Genomic DNA, 18,312 nt, shown 5'->3' with positions numbered 1-18,312 from the left:
ATGAAGTAAAACTTCATTATGAGTCCTAATCATAAATACAGTGCATGTTCACAAAAACAGTTTAAATAAATAAAAGAATGATTTAAACTATGTAGCCTATTACTTCTGATACAAACATTAGATTAAATATGCCATTCTCATTAATGGAGTAAACACTTAAATTACATGAAATCATTGCTGAGAAGTTGCAAAAAAAATTTCTATTCAGTAAATAGAAATATTTGTAGTGGATGTGATGCTTTTGAACACTTTTCCTGTGGCATGCTGTGTTTTGCCATTTTTGGCTTTCGGACGCACATACACATTTAGTAAGGATCCTACGCAAAGTTTTATAAATGAGACCCCAGGCCACGTTCTTCCATTGCTCCGTGGTCCAGTTCTGATGCTCACGTGCCCACTGTTGGCGCTTTCGCCGGTGGAAAGGGGTCAGCATGGGCACCCTGACTGGTCTGCGGCTGTGCAGCCCCATACGCAACACACTGCGATGCACTGTGTATCCTGACACCTTTCTATCAGAACCAGCATTAACTTCTTGAGCAATTTGAGCTACACTAGTTGATCTGTTGGATCGGACCACACGGGCCAGCCTTCGCTCCCCACGTGCATCAATGAGCCTTGACCCTGTCGCCGGTTCACCAGACAAGAGCTGCAGTTTTGGAGATGCTCTGACCCAGTCGTCTAGCCATAACAATTTGGCCCTTGTCAAACTCGCTTTGTTCCTGCTTCTAACACATCAGCTTTTAGGACAAAATGTTCACTTGCTGCCTAATATATCCCACCCACTAACAGGTGCTGTGATGAAGATATAATCAGTGTTATTCACTTCACCTGTCATAATGTTATGCCTGACCGGTGTATATCATAATTTAATTTTCACAGTTAGTGGCAAATAGTATACCGGCCACATTTCTACAACAAAATAAAAAAAGGAAAACAGGTCTATATAAATACAGCTAATCTGTATCGACCACTGCGGCTGGGCTGAGTGATAAAAGATTCCGGTGCTAATTGTCTTTTTCCAGAAATGTTTACTAAAGGAGGGGGGAAGAGTAATCTGGTTCCCTCCTCTTTAATCATCTCCTCTCTCTCTCTCTCTCTCTCTCTCTCTCTCTCTCTCTCTCTCTCTCTCTCACTCACTCACACACACACTCTCTCTCTCTCACACACACACACACAAACTTTCTCTGTTTTCCTGACAGAGACACACAAACACTCCTGGTCTGAAACCACAGAGCCATAGCTCTGGAAATGGCCTCTTTATTTTCTGCTGTAATTTGACAGATTGGAAGCCTTTTATGATTCAAGGTTATTTTGACAAGCACTCTACAGATGCACTTTCCACAGATAGATAGATGTTTGCTGAGGAAGTGGAGGGGCTGCTGTTATTTCACACACACTTTTAAACAATAAAATGTTACTTGCTATTTCTGACGAATCTTGATTGCTGTGTATTTTTATTTGCTGGGAGTCTTTAAAATGGTTCGGTTTGTTTTTCAGTTTTGATTAATCTTGTAATATATATATATATATATTTGGGGATTATGAAACGGACACAGCTTCTTGATAAGGTGTTGCTAAGCTACATTTCTGGAGTGCTATAGAAGAGATTGATGACAAGACAAATGTCATGGTTGATAATGTAGACTTATCTAAATTGCCATGCTTAGTGAAGAGAAAATGCACAGATGCTGTTATAGTGTACACAGCATCCATGTCAATCTATTCAACTCCTTCCACAGCCATAATATCTCATAGTATGTCTTGACTTGTCCACTTCACAGCTTAGTCTGATCAAGAAATGCTGCTTGGATAGAAAGAGACCATCTGACCAACATGTAAAGCGACCAACCACAGTTTTTGTCTTTCATTCCAGTCGGAGTTACCTGAAGTGAACAACCCAGGCTCATTGAAAAAAAAAAAAAAAAAAGTGTGACATTTCTGAAAAATGATATTGCATGTTGTTCTTGCACAATTCAAAACACTTTCAAAGTGAAATGTTCAGTGAGTGCCGCTAAAAGGTTTAAAAGGCTTTATCGCATTTGAAAATAACTTACCTCCTACCCTTAACCTAAAGTCCCAAACAATAGTGTTAACAAAAGAAAATGTGAGATAAAAACACATTTGTTGAAGCATCCATGCCATTTTAGCATGTTTCTACAAGTCTTTGATCTCTTTATCGGTTGTCGTGACCCATGTTTCACAGAACTCGTACCTAAACGCTCTGCATTGCAAGTGCAATGCTGCATAAGATGAGCTACCAACTGCTTATGTGATGTAAACAGTAAAATGTTTTCGTTTACAAATAATGGTGAATCGTTGGAGCCAATAGCCAACACTTCGACATGTAGCAGGCGACCCAAGTTCAAGTCCCAGCTCGTCATCCTTTCCCGATCTCTCTCCCACTTCACTTCCTGTCCTCTCTATACCTAGACTATCTAAATAAAGGCAAAAACAGCAAAAAATAATAATAATGGTGAATCATGGAAAAAGTGTTTTGAAGTCATAGCATAGTATTGTGCAAGGAATCGCGGGAAAATAAGTCTCAATAATCCGATAATCATAAATTGTGTGAAAAGGAATAAAAGTTGTTGGTTTCACTGCCACTAGTGTTCATTTCAGCCAGACATTCAGAAACTGAAGTGAATTGTATAGGTATGTTTTTAGAGACTAATGTGGGGTGAAAAAAACATTTTTTAAACAACTGTACAACAGAATCAGCCCTCAAATGGTTGCGCAGAAAACAGAAAAAATTGTGATGTGTGACTTTGTAATTCTAAGTATTTATTAATATTTATGTAAATCTAATAATAATTACTGATTATTTCACAAATATAACTTCTATATACTGTTTGTGGAAATCTCGTTTGATAAGTGTCTAAATAGTTTCCAAAGGTTTTATGCTAGTCCCATCACAAAAGCAAATCCAGATTAGCTCTATAGCCCATATCATTTGGTCATGGAAAAGGCTGACGAGAAATGTTCATATTGAAATGCAGATGTTATGTTTGCCAATCTGAGTACTGTTTATGACTTCGAGATTTCTTCTAAAACTCTGGAAGACATACTTTGGCTTATGTAAAATGTCTCGTTTGCTCTTTTCTCATTTCTGCTTCGTAAAAACAATTGAAATGTATAGTCATTTTTCTTTTCTATGGAATCCCACTCTCTCTTTATTCTTGGCAGACGGTCTTATGTCATTCTTTGATTCATTGGTCTGCCCTTCCCAAGACGTTTATTATTAGACCTCTATCAGCAGTGCAGGCTGTGGGGACGCATCAGTTCCTCGATGGAGGACAGAAGACTGCAGACATGCTTCAGACAACAGAGAAGGGCCGGGATGTGTCTGCTGTTCTCGGCCGTCTCTCATTCACTCAAATACATATAAAAATACATAAAAAAATACAATATAAAACTAGGAATTTTTTCATCCCTTGGAAAAGGCAGATGGGTGTCCCATTATGTCAGTATGAACTTCTATTCATTCAAGTGGGATGAATCAGTAATTCACATACATATAGCAATAAAATATTCATTAACATTTTAGCAGCATCTAATAGAAAGTGTTTCATTTTCTTTCTATGAGCAGTCTAGATAACCGAATTGCACTTTCACTCCCACAGTTTCTGTCTAAAATGAGGAACCTGGACATTTCTTAGAGCCCTTCATATGTAGCCCATCAACAAAACAATACAATAAACAAGATGCCACACAGAAGCCATTATAAATGATTCCTCTGTATATTTTAGAGCACCACTGTTGCCTCAGGGGTTTTCAATTTCAAGTTTTCTCCAAGAAGTGCAGGAAGTCCACAGTTTGTTTCTTTGTCGTTTTGTTTTTGTTGTTTTATATTGCATATTCTGCCTCCCCTATATTCCAATTCATTCCCTTTTTATTTAATGGTGCATCTGTAATTTCCTTCTCTTTATGAAGGGGAATAAATAGTACTTTGTGTGATGGATCTGCCATGAGCCTTTGCAAATCACAAAAAAAAAAAAAAAAATGTGTCCATCGCCACAAAACAGGGAGCAAAGTGGTCTTCAGTTGTGACAGTCTTTATTGAATCTTGCTTACGCAAGATAAAAAGTGATCAAGCCTCATTAGAGAGGAAAAAGGCAAAAATTGTAACGGTTAAAAAAGATCCAAAAATTATAATCCATTCAGGTTACATCACTGGAAATATCCAGTATTCAAAAAGGACATAATTATGCTTGAGCCTCTCAAACTGACAGTTCAAATCAGCACCACCTTTCCAGGGTAGAATAAGCAACAAGAATCTCACTAGACAAAACATGCACTGAATTTATAGAAGATGGCCAGCACCATGAAAACAAAAAGGGGAAACAAAACCATAAAAATGTTCACAACCGTAACAACACAAACCCTGGAATGAACACAATACCTTTAACTAAATTTAGAGCCATGGATACATTTTAGTTAATGCAAAAATAATTCTATTAAACAAAAATCATATTGATCAAGACATCACATTTTCCTATGCCCCCTCTAATACATCAAAATTTGGTACAGTCTCATTTCCTTTAGAATTCCCATAAAACAGATCAACTTCCTGTTTGAATCTCTTTGTCACAAGGCTGGTCCATTCCCACAACACACCAGGTACTAAACATTTCAAATCATCTTTATTACAAAATGAACTTTGACAATTTTAGCTATGTTTTTAAAAATCACATTTTAGCCAAAGAGGAATTTTAACTGGTTTTAATGTTTTAACCTTAAGCCAAATAACTAAGCCCGTGCACTGACTCTTATCAGAGATCTTAAACCAAACCAATATAGTAATGTCCTTTTATTTATTGATCAATGCAAAACTAATGTATAAGAAGAATTGTGTGGCATAAATCCTGGCCATCACACTTTGGGAGAAATCATAGTACATTAATGTGCTGGTGTCATGTACACTCACATGAGATGAAGACTCGGATCAGTTGCTTAATAAAAGCAGTCTTGTTTAAAGTCTGAGTGAAACAGAAGTTGTGATAGTCTTTTCTCTATTGTGCTGTTTATTCACGAGCAAGCTAAAATGCTGTGGGACTTCGTTTTGTCCATGGGGAATTGATTGGTTCATTGGATGGTTGTGGTTCGTTATTGGTCGATCTCATGTGAGTGATAGGTTGCCCCGCCTTAACGCCAGTAAACGTCATCAGAGAACAGATGTTGCCGCAAGAGGGAGGGGGAGTTTTTTTTATTAAAGACTATGTGGGCACGTGAATTTTTACAAAGATTTATCTGTGCACAAAATATTTTTAATAAATACCGCAATAGTCCATTAAAACAAATAAGTATTGTCTATTTTGATTTCATGCCGACTGTAAAGCCTTCACTTTTCTATGATGTTATGATGCTAAATTCACACCACTAGGTGTCCGTCCCAATCCAAGACAGCTGTCATATCAGACAGCACAGCATAAACAAAAATGACTTGCAGCTTTATCAACACTGCTATGTTCTGTATTGTATGTCTAGTCTAATTTGTCAGGCCCTCTTTCATTGCCTGAGTTACATACAGATACAAGGTGACAGGTGACATCCCATTCTATTAAAATTATATCCCATGCAATCCCACTCTATCTCTGCACACATACACAAACACTAAGTTCGGGGTCAGTAAGATTTTTTTTTTCTTTAAATAAATTATACTTTTATTTAGCCTTAAATAGATTGAAAGATAAATGCTGTTCCTTTGAACAATCTGTCATCTGTTTCCACCAAAAATATGAAGCAGCACAATGGTTTCCAACATTGATAATAATTAGAAATGTTTCTTGAGCAGTAAATCATCATATTAGAATGATTTCTGAAGGATCATGTGACTGGAGTAATGATGCTGAAAATTCAGCTTTGATCACAGGAATAAATTACATTTTAACCTACACTCACCTAAAGGATTATTAGGAACACCATACTAATACTGTGTTTGACCCCCTTTCGCCTTCAGAACTGCCTTAATTCTATGTGGCATTGGTTCAACAAGGTGCTGAAAGCATTCTTTAGAAATGTTGGCCCATATTGATAGGATAGCATCTTGCAGTTGATGGAGATTTGTGGGATGCACATCCAGGGCACAAAGCTCCCGTTCCACCACATCCCAAAGATGCTCTATTGGGTTGAGATCTGGTGACTGTGGGGGCCATTTTAGTACAGTGAACTCATTGTCATGTTCAAGAAACCAATTTGAAATGATTCGAGCTTTGTGACATGGTGCATTATCCTGCTGGAAGTAGCCATCAGAGGATGGGTACATGGTGATCATAAAGGGATGGACAGGTAGGCCGTGGCATTTAAACGATGCCCAATTGGCACTAAGGGGCCTAAAGTGTGCCAAGAAAACATCCCCCACACCATTACACCACCACCACCAGCCTGCACAGTGGTAACAAGGCATGATGGATCCATGTTCTCATTCTGTTTATGCCAAATTCTGACTCTACCATCTGAATGTCTCAACAGAAATCGAGACTCATCAGACCAGGCAACATTTTTCCAGTCTTCAACTGTCCAATTTTGGTGAGCTCGTGCAAATTGTAGCCTCTTTTTTTCCTATTTGTAGTGGAGATGAGTGGTACCCGGTGGGGTCTTCTGCTGTTGTAGCCCATCCGCCTCAAGGTTGTGCATGTTGTGGCTTCACAAATGCTTTGCTGCATACCTCGGTTGTAACGAGTGGTTATTTCAGTCAAAGTTGCTCTTCTATCAGCTTGAATCAGTCGGCCCATTCTCCTCTGACCTCTAGCATCAACAAGGCATTTTCGCCCACAGGACTGCCGCATACTGGATGTTTTTCCCTTTTCACACCATTCTTTGTAAACCCTAGAAATGGTTGTGCGTGAAAACCCCAGTAACTGAGCAGATTGTGAAATACTCAGACCGGCCCGTCTGGCACCAACAACCATGCCACGCTCAAAATTGCTTAAATCACCTTTCTTTCCCATTCTGACATTCAGTTTGGAGTTCAGGAGATTGTCTTGACCAGGACCACACCCCTAAATGCATTGAAGCAACTGCCATGTGATTGGTTGATTAGATAATTGCATTAATGAGAAATTGAACAGGTGTTCCTAATAATCCTTTAGGTGAGTGTATATTAAAATAAAAAGTTATTTTAAATTGTAATAATATTTTTACTGTATTTTTGCTCAAGTAAATGCAGCTTTGCATAAGAGACTTCTTTAACAAACATTTAAAAATTACTATTAACACAAGGAGACTGTCTCATCAACATGTAAAGTAACCAACTTCAGTCTTTTTGTTTTTACAGGCTGTTTAGGGGCAGAGATATTTTAAATAGTTGATACTGCAATAGTAGACCAACATGGAAAAAAAAGCTTTTATTATATGTATTTTTTTTAAACGTTTTCGACAGTGTCAGTCTGCAGGCATCTGTACAGAAAACAAATCAAACAAAAGAAATGAGTAGAAATGTTCTTCCTCAAAAGCACACACAATATATCAACCCACTACTTCTTCATTTCCAGGTGAAGTGATAACCAGATTCAAACGTCCTATTTGTCTTGTAGCTCGGGTGGTTTTGTGTGCAAAATGCATCAGACGGTCATTGGGTGATCCGTAGACGTGTTTCTCCTCTGGTCAGTCACACCATCGCTGTGTCTGGCTTATCTTACAGCCCGAGCACATATCTAACCTTTCATCAAAGTGCATGTCAGTCCATCCATTCTGGTAGGGCAATTACATGACAAGGACACTGATCGCTAGCACGTCCAAGAGATAAGAGATGGTATTATGGCAAGGATTGGGCGCTTCCTTTATATGTCCATATGGCTAGCTTGCTTTCTGTAGTTGTTTTTGTGTTCATGAGCTATACATGTTTCTTCATAGACTCATAGGAATACCCACATGTGGGAACATGTATCATAAAAAAGACAATCTCACCATAGTGTCTCATCCGTACTGTTTAATTCAGTTATTTGCTGTTCATCTTCTGCGCTGCCCTCGCCATCAATAAGAAAATCGTTCGAGCCTTTGAGCAGACCTTTGTCTCTCAGGGTGTTGATAGAGAGAGCAAGACTAATGGATGCCTGACTGAACTCACAGTGGGACCCTGCCACAAATCAAACTCTCTCTCTCTCTCTCTCTCTGTTTCTCTCCCTCGCTAATACATATCTTAATAAATGCATTAACGTTATATTTAAAAAATACCCAATATGTGAGATTCGTTTTATTCAGTTTTGTTTTGTTTCTTGATTGTTTGTTTGTTTCTTTAAAAAATAACTGACTTTTTATGCTCAATGTGCATTTTTAAGCCCTATTCGGACGGGATTAGTTTTAAGGGTAGATGGAGAAATGTAATTTTACCACAGGACATCTGTAATATTAATGGCCAATTTTCACGGGATAAGAAATCTCACCTCATGCACAAACACATATACAGTAATCTATCTATCTATCTATCTATCTATCTATCTATCTATCTATCTATCTATCTATCTATCTATCTATCTATCTATCTATCTATCTATCTATCTATTTATCTATCTATCTATTTATCTATCTATCTATCTATATATCTATCTATCTATATATCTATATACAGTGAGGAAAATAAGTATTTGAACACCCTGCTATTTTGCAAGTTCTCCCACTTGGAAATCATGGAGGGGTCTGAAATTGTCATCGTAGGTGCATGTCCACTGGCTAGGCCACGCCAGAACTTTGATATGCTTCTTACAGAGCCACTTCTTGGTTATCCTGGCTGTGTGCTTCGGGTCATTGTCATGTTGGAAGACCCAGCCTCGACCCATCTTCAATGCTCTAACTGAGGGAAGGAGGTTGTTCCCCAAAATCTCGCAATACATGGCCCCGGTCATCCTCTCCTTAATACAGTGCAGTCGCCCTGTTCCATGTGCAGAAAAACACCCCCAAAGCATGATGCTACCACCCCCCTGCTTCACAGTAGGGATGGTGTTCTTGGGATGGTACTCATCATTCTTCTTCCTCCAAACACGTTTAGTGAAATTATGACCAAAAAGTTCTATTTTGGTCTCATCTGACCACATGACTTTCTCCCATGACTCCTCTGGATCATCCAAATGGTCATTGGCAAACTTAAGACGGGCCTTGACATGTGCTGGTTTAAGCAGGGGAACCTTCCGTGCCATGCATGATTTCAAACCATGACGTCTTAGTGTATTACCAACAGTAACCTTGGAAACGGTGGTCCCAGCTCTTTTCAGGTCATTGACCAGCTCCTCCCGTGTAGTTCTGGGCTGATTTCTCACCTTTCTTAGGATCATTGAGACCCCACGAGGTGAGATCTTGCATGGAGCCCCAGTCCGAGGGAGATTGACAGTCATGTTTAGCTTCTTCCATTTTCTAATGATTGCTCCAACAGTGGACCTTTTTTCACCAAGCTGCTTGGCAATTTCCCCGTAGCCCTTTCCAGCCTTGTGGAGGTGTACAATTTTGTCTCTAGTGTCTTTGGACAGCTCTTTGGTCTTGGCCATGTTAGTAGTTGGATTCTTACTGATTGTATGGGGTGGACAGGTGTCTTTATGCAGCTAACGACCTCAAACAGGTGCATCTAATTTAGGATAATAAATGGAGTGGAGGTGGACATTTTAAAGGCAGACTAACAGGTCTTTGAGGGTCAGAATTCTAGCTGATAGACAGGTGTTCAAATACTTATTTGCAGCTGTATCATACAAATAAATAGTTAAAAAAATCATATATTGTGATTTCTGGATTTTTTTTTTTTTAGATTATGTCTCTCACAGTGGACATGCACCTACGATGACAATTTCAGACCCCTCCATGATTTCTAAGTGGGAGAACTTGCAAAATAGCAGGGTGTTCAAATACTTATTTTCCTCACTGTATCTATCTATCTATATATATATATATATATATATATATATATATATATATAGATAGATAGATAGATAGATAGATATAGATATATAGATATAGATATAGATATATATAGATATATATAGATATAGATATATATATATAGATTGATAGATTGATAGATAGATAGATAGATAGATAGATAGATAGATAGATAGATAGATAGATAGATAGATAGATAGATAGGATCGATTGATTTAAACAGGAAATGGTGGAATATTTACATACATATTTACAGCTGGTCTATTCACACAGGATTAGTATTAAGTAATTAAGTAATTTTTCCGGACCTTTTTACAGAAGGTAAAAGTCGCCATAATCTTTACTGACATTGTCTGTGTCACTTGGACACCTATCCATGTTAAACTAATCCCGTCCGAATAGGGATTTAGATGGAAGTTTTTAATGTTTTAATTATATCTTTCCACTGAATTGGACAGAGTTGTTATTTTAAATTGTGTTGTTGTTGTTGTTGTTGTTTTTCTTTACAAATTACTTTTTATGTTCAATTTGCCCTTTTCACATTTCCAGCGTTCTCAGAAGCGGAAGTTGTCATAGGCCACATACACACTGCAGTTAAATTCAGTTTGTCAGGTCACCCTTTAGTACTTAATCCCGTTCTGTACACACACACAGCTCAGTAATTTATGAGAGTGACAACCGCAATCTACAACCAAATTAACTCCCAAACAATACAGCTAGTGACAATCGCATTTAAAAATAATTCTACGCAGTGTGTACGGACCGAACTTCTAGTTGTTAATGACATATTTAAACGTGCATTATAGATGTGTTTCTCTTCTGTATGTGTGCGGTGCAAGAAAATCACAGGGAAAGTGGTACGAGCTTTGACTCATTCGCGTTGCCAGACCATGGTGGAAAAACTGTGAACAAGAACAAGGCCATACTAAAATAGAGATAAATACAAATGCTTTGTTGTGAACAGGACCAAAATATTGTGACATCTGCCCACTTTATATCCCCATAAACTTCACTTATGAACCAAACCGGAACAACAAGCCCAAAAACGCTTATAATGAGTGGACATGGCAACACTTCAAGCACGCGCTCTGCTGTAACATTACTGCTTTGGTGGCTGTAACATTACTTTTATCAAAAATAGTGAATACCAAACACGCAAGATGCCAGAACTTTACAATGAATAACATGCTGTCAATCATCGCTATTTCAGGAGTGAGTTGTGTTCCATACACATGCAAAACGATAAATATTTAAAAGCGGTTGCACTCCTGAAACTTTACAAGTGTGTACGTGGACATAGTTGGGTAAACTTCTGAAGCGGTAAATGGGAGATAATTTCTGTATTTCCAGTTGCTCAAATAGCAAAAGAAAACAATCTGGGATAGTGTTTCCACAACTTTCCGAAACAGGAAAAATACAGAGAGATTGTTTATAGCAGTCAGAGGAGAGAATAATGTGAAATTCGCTGTTGTAAATAAAAAAAACACCCTCAAAGCAGCATTAATAAATTTTTTGGCATCTACTCCCAGGGTAATATAGCACATAGTTTAGCGCAGGGCTATTCAATTAGTTTCATTCGAGGGCCGCAAAATGTTATCACAAAAAAATGTTTGGCCTGGCAGTGTATAACCCTAATTATCAAACTTGTCCCACATCGTTTGTGCTATGAACATGAATGAGACCTTAAATTGTATATATTTTTGAGGAAATGTGTGAGGAACACCCTAGCAACCGTATAGCACCCACCCAGAACCCTTAGCATTGTGCTGGTCAGTTTAGCAGCAAACACCATTCACTCATATCTTCTTCAGAGAGTGTACAAGTGAAGTCTACTGTTATTACTTATGTAGTTCCCCTTGCTGTTATGCTGTTATTTGGGTTGACCACACAAATTAAAGGAATCTTTAAAGATGATCTCGCAATGATTGCCGGCAGTTGTGTATTTTAAATCTCATCAACATGAATCTCTTCTCTGAATTGCGTGAAAGCGAAATGAATAAATTTGAGAAGACAAGGGAAATTTTAGAGGCTTGTAAGAATCCCCTGGTGAACATGAGCGATAATGAAAAAACTGCAGAAATTCATTTCAAACACAGGATAATGATTGATCTTTCTTTCTGTGTGGATGCGTTTTGTATTGTTTGGCTTATCATTTGCAGTAAAGGTCAAAAAGAATTTTTTTTTTTATGTAATATGTCTAAATGAAATAAACTTGTCACACATTTTCCATTAGAAAGAAATTGATAGCAGGAACCATCACACACTTCCAGTCTATAATAACAAACCACTATTAAATGAAAGATTCTCTCATATTTAGCCGTATGTTTGTGTACAGCATAAAGAGAGCAAGTAGTCAGTTGGATGTAGGTATATTTGTAATCTGAACTCCAGGACTTTTCTGTGGACTGCATCCCCTTCATGTCAGCTTGCATTTTATCTTCCTGTAAAATCCAAACGATCCCTGAGCCTTGAACTCTGATGGCTTTCTAGTTTGTTTTATGATAAAACATGCTATGTGCCCATGTGGACTGTTGTTCATGAGACTGCAAATACCAGCAAACGTCCTCTCAGGCCCAGCCGTTCTCTACCAGGGACCCTCAAGTTTACAATAACGTATGCTGTGTGCTGACAATATTGGCATCTCCTCAGAGACAATGGACGAGACCAGAGCCCATCAAATCTAATATTTCTACTGGCCGTAATTGAGGTGGATGTAATGAGTGGTGGCAGAGTCTCTGGTCATAAATGAGTGGCAATGTGAGGTCTATGTGTGGGGGGTTTGCAGAAGATGAGAAGACAAATGAGTTCCTCAGAGTAAGCAAAAGACCATTAATGGACTTTCATGTCACTCATATATCAAAACTAAGCAATCACAGGCTCCACACTCCAGATAAGCCATAAAGTTACCCAGAATTCTATCACTATTAGTAAAGAACAGTACCTGTACATCAATCAATCATCTTTTATTTATATGGCACAATAAAAGCAACTGTAGTTGGCCATTGTGCTGTACAACAGGATAAATATTTTAAAAAACAAACAAGACCGACCGCAATACAGATGATAAAGGGAGTTTCAAAACACCAATCAGAAAAATTCAACATTAAAAATCAAGGACAGTTGTAGGAGGTAGAGGTAGGTTTTTAACTTTGATTTATTCATCCGTTCCGTTGTGGTCTTGCAGAGAGACTGCCCACACGCTTTTGGATTAGATAGATATGGCTCAGATTGTTCATTCAATACAGGATTTTTTTTTTCCTTATTTTATTATCCAGCAGAAAAAAAATCATAAGGTTAGTGAATCATTACAGTCTTCGCAAATTAATAGAGTATTAAATTGTAATGACTCTTAAGTCCACATTTATATCCTCATTGATTCCTCCCCTTAATTACCACTTCATCCAATTCAGAGTTTAAACGGCAGCAGTGAAGACAAGCCCAATCTATGGTCATGTGACCAGCCCAAAATAACAGAACCGGCAAGGATAGATTGGATACGATTTTGGTTCTCGCTAATTCCAGCGCTGTTTGTTTCCTTCCGCTATACTGGCAGAGGCCATAATGCAGTCTGTCCTGAAAAGCTGGGAAACTGGCAGCTAACCACAGGGAAACATAATCCCAGAAGTCTGTTCACCGGCAGGCTCATTACTTCAATTCTATGGGTTGTGGACAAAATTTTAGAATAACTTTGTTGAGATCAAAGCAATCTCAATGTTAGACATCTCATTTGCAAGGTTGTGTTCAATCCTTCAAGGAAATCATCCTTGATATGAAGTCATTCTGGTTCATGTAGATCATATGAAACCTTTTAGGCCAGAAATGCTGAGGGCTGTCAAGGCGTGTTTTTGCAGGTTGGCCTTCTCTCTCAATCGAAATTTGCCGATGGAAAATGCACTTGAGGTGGACATTGTTGAAGTGTAAAGTGGTCCAGAGTGGGAAACTAAGTGATGGGTGTGTGTATGATTACAGGTTGAGTGAGCTTGTGTAATGCTGCTCTTCAGCTGATGTGAACATATAGCAGCATGGCCTGAAGTTAATGCTAATAGATGGATAATCCTGCTAGCCTTCCATTTTACATTCTACCACACATTTTTCTTACTTTCTCTCTGTATTCTTCTATAGTTACATTCAGACAGTCTGTATTTACCAACAGCTGTGACTCAAATTGTTTCGTACACACAAAAGTCAACAGGAGCGAATCGAATAATGTCTGTATGCACAGGAAAATGCAGTCAATCGCTGTGACAGCCGTGCTGTAACCATAGAGACAGACAATAATAGTAAATATAAAGATTATGTTTTGTGAGGATTTTTTAATTATTATTATTATTATTATTATTATTATTATTATTGTAAACTGTTTGGGGCTGCTTTCATCCTCATTTAAGCTATTCGGTCAAAATCTTTCCAGTTGGGTTCACTCCACCCAATCCACTAAACCAGAGTTTGGTCTCGCTCTCTCAATCCTATTTTCTTTTGCTCACACATAAACACTGATCAATGCACATACAATACAAATTATGATTTTTAGAATGAACATTAGCTTCCCTTTCTCTTAAAACTGGATTCATCTTTAAACATGTTTAATAATAGTTGATTTTCAAGGAATCCAAAACATTCTACAGTTTTCAAATGTATTTAAAATGTTTGTGTGACCTGTTCAATTCTGCGTGCACCATACATGCAGATTCCTACGCGATGTTTCTTTAATTTCGCCAAAATTAACAAGCTAATTATCTCCAAGCAGAGATTCTGTTGAATGAAGAGTTTGTGCCACACACAATTCATAAATGTTGTTCATTGTTGACCTTTCATGTGCCTGTATTGATAATTAAGAAAACATTGTTTGCAGGACATATGAAATATGTTTAATGTTATTATAGATTATTGAAGATCTTATATTTAAATATCTGAAAAGTAACTGAAAGTACAAAAAGAAAAAGAAAAGATTCCCAACTAGTCAGCATAGTCCCCCAGTGAATCTCAGCCATTTCTAGCCATGTGTGTGTGTGTGTGTGTGTGTGTGTGTGTGTGTGTGTGTGTGTGTGTGTGTGTGTGTGTGTGTGTGTGTGTGTGTGTGTGTGTGTGTTTGTGTGTTTGTGTGTGTGTGTGTGTGTGTGTGTGTGTGTGTATGTACATATGTTTATGTATGTGTGTGTGTGTTGAAGTTAAGTGAACAAATTATAATTGTTACTTTATTGATTCATATGGAACTGATGTATGATTAAATCATGTAAATCCAACCCACTTTTTTCAGTGAATTCACTTGTCACTCTCATTATCAATCTATCTATGGCCAAAATCATATTTAGCACTTTAAACACGTTTGACAGCTCTATTTTGCTGTAGTATGAATATTGCACCAGTATATTTGTTCTGTCCATCATTCACACCTATAATCTATTCGTAGCCTTCATGGGTAAAATACTATCAGATAATGCAATTAATTGTAATTGCGGAAGAGAAAAGCCCCTCACTGATGGCAGTGCTCTCTGCATTAGAGATTGAAGTCACGCATTGCTGGTACCAGTTTAGGTAATTAAACACAGGCCTGGTTTAATCCCACTGATTTCTCTTATCATATAAGAATACATCCACACAAACGGGAGGAGAACGTATGGCATTAAGGTCCAACAAAAGCATTTCTACATCATGGCTCACTGCAGCAACAGCTGTTGCGGGGTGCAGTAGTGTAGTCGTTTTTTTAATTAATCATAACTAACATTTCTTTTTCTTGCAGGGTTAACACTTATGTGCTTTTGAAACTTAAATGTCCCCAAACCTTGGGCCAAAGTCAGTGTGTGTCTGAATCATATCTGAAAACAACAAAAGGGGAAATAAAACTTGACAGATGTCTAAATATATGAAGAGTTAATTTGCAAAAACAGATAACTTTTTTGTCATTGTGCATTCCAAATAATAACAATCAAACTATTAAAAGGAATGAGAAACTCAAATGTGAGTGCATGAATGAGGTCGGTTCTAGTGCGTCACATACACAACCAGGTTTCCGTGTTTAGCATATTTGATGCGCACTTTTGTAACGAATCACTCGAAAGTAATTATTTTTATCTGCCGTCAGACTATCTGAGACGTTGTTGCGCTATGGTTTGCCTCTTGTTTCAGACTTCAGACACCACGTGCCTCATGCTTTCTAACCTTATCTCGACTTTTTTTTTTTTTTTGCAATTATTTCTCTCAATTACTCGGGAGCACAAAAACCATGATGGTGACATCCCTAGTCTAATGCCCTTGAACTCAAGATGCTCTCTGCTGAATGGAGCTGAAGGCCACCTGCTAGGAGTCCATATGAGATGTGACTCAGATCCTCATGACCGCATTCATACGAGGCAGAATCAGCAGGGAGGTTCACTTTCAGAGCCGTGACCCTACTGGAGTATTGACTTTACACTTGGGAATAGGAAAGGTCCAAAAATTCAAAAGAGAAAAGGAAAATTTCTCTCATTCTTTTTCTTTGTATCTCACTCAATTTCAGGAAATAACAGCCTTTTTAGTTTCAAATAACAGGACGTTTGACTGTCGCAATAAAATCTGCTCTGCAGCTCATTCTGGTGAAGAATAGTTACTTAAGTTGGAAAGATCATCAGAATGTCTTTCAAAATTGACAGTTTGTATTGTTTTAGGGCATTGGTAAAACCATAGACTGGTGAGCATTAAAGTTAATTCAAATAATGTTGCAGCAGTCTATGTGAATGTTGTTCTGACACTGAAATTAGTGGAAAATGTTTCTTTTCAACTAAACCAATTGCACAGACACATTATTGTTCAAAAGTTTGAGGTCTCTAAAACTATTTTTTTTTTTATGTGTTGGGGGGGGGGGGGGGGTCTCTTGTGCTTATTATGGTGGCATTTATGTGATAAAAACTACAGAAAAAGATTTTTAAAATATAATTATTCTTGTGATGACAGCTGAATTTTCAGCATCATTACTCCAGTCTTCAGGGTCACATGATGTAATGTGCTGATTTGCTGCTCAAGAAACATTTCTTATTAATATCAATGCTTAAAACCGTTGTGCAGCTTCATGTTTTTGTGGAAACCATGAAACAATTTTTCAGGATTCTTTGATGAATAGAAAGATAGAAAGAATGTAATTTATTTGAAATAGATTTATTTATTTTACATTTTTTTATTATTTTTTTTTTATTAATGCCTTTACTGTCACTTTTGATCAATTTAATGCACCTTTTTGAATAAAAGTATTTTTAATCTTACTGACTCCACACCTTTCAACGGTAGTGTAACTCAAAGTGAAATTTACTGTTCTGCTTGTTGATATCTAGTTAAATTACTAATAAATGACTTAAGTACCTCAAACAAAACTCAACAGATCAGAAGTGCTCGTTGTAGCAGTTTGGTACCTTGTAAAAACATGTGCAGCCCTGATAGCCAATCAAATTCAAATTAAAGCTTGCCAGATTGAGAAAGCATTTAGCCTTTTTATGTACAGTTGACATCAGATGGTCTCTGGAGGAGCAAAATATGGTTTGAACAGCTTGCTAATTGCTATTGCATACAGTATGTGCTGTGGTGTGCCCTGTAGATGAACTGTTTTGTTGATGTTTTTATGTCTGTTTCCTCGCAGCTACGCTCGGCACTCTGGACTTCAGCCTTCTGTATGATCAGGAGAACAATGCTCTGCACTGCACTATCAACAAAGCCAAGGTAAGAAGCAAGGACCCGCCTCAGGAATGAGCATGTGAGACAAATGCAAATATCCAAGTATTTTGAGGCTAGTGGGCTACTTCATAAAACTCTTCCCCCCTTCTAGACTGCCCTTTATAGGGTCTGTAAAGTGAGCGATTTTTCCCAGTCCTCTTTGTAACAGGGTATGATGTGCTCTAAGGGGATTCCTTTGGCCTGCGTTTGCCTGTGCTCTTTTCTCTGTTGTCGTGTGGGAGGCATTTCCCCAGACAACAGACTGCTGCTAGCATCTGCTGCTGTCTGTTTTGCTTAGTATTCAGACTAGACCGGCTTTCTCCCTCCAGCAATATGCTACAAGCAATCTCTCTTACACTCTCTCTCTCCTTTTTTCTCGTTTCTAATGCTGTTTCTCACACGTTACCTCTGTACCTTTGTGGCCTCGAGTGCAAAGCACTGCAATGAAAGCGTTTCCTTCTTATTTATTTATTTTTTGCTGTATTTTCTCAAATGTTTCTGTTACAAGAGACAAGAACTCCTGTGATTTCTTCTCAATTTTTTTAACTTAATATTGGATATTGATGCCCTCTGTTGATTATTAACCTACAGCAAAGAAAACTATAGCCAGTACATACTCCCACCGGCAACTTTATTAGCTACACCTTGCTAGTACCGGGTTGGACCTCCTTTTGCCTTCAGAACTGCCTAATGGCTCGTTTCCACCGAGCGGTATGGTACAGTACAATATGCAATTATTTCCATTTCGATTGTCAAAGTTGTGAATTTGGG

General features: G+C 37.9%; 1 protein-coding gene across 2 annotated transcripts in view; it reads left to right on the top strand.

Moving 5' to 3' along the window:
* The window catches only part of doc2b (double C2-like domains, beta), a 228,462-nt gene that overhangs the window by 161,370 nt on the left and 48,780 nt on the right, over nt 1–18,312 (top strand). For both annotated transcript variants that reach the window (XM_079872550.1, XM_079872551.1), the window contains exon 10: nt 17,468–17,547. In XM_079872550.1, the coding sequence (XP_079728676.1) occupies nt 17,468–17,547 (80 nt within the window). The remainder of the gene's footprint in view (nt 1–17,467; nt 17,548–18,312) is intronic.

This window comes from Squalius cephalus (genome assembly GCF_949319135.1).
Source record: "Squalius cephalus genome assembly, chromosome: 5".
Taxonomy (NCBI): Eukaryota; Metazoa; Chordata; class Actinopteri; order Cypriniformes; family Leuciscidae; genus Squalius; species Squalius cephalus.
This window is presented reverse-complemented; position numbering and strand designations above follow the sequence as displayed.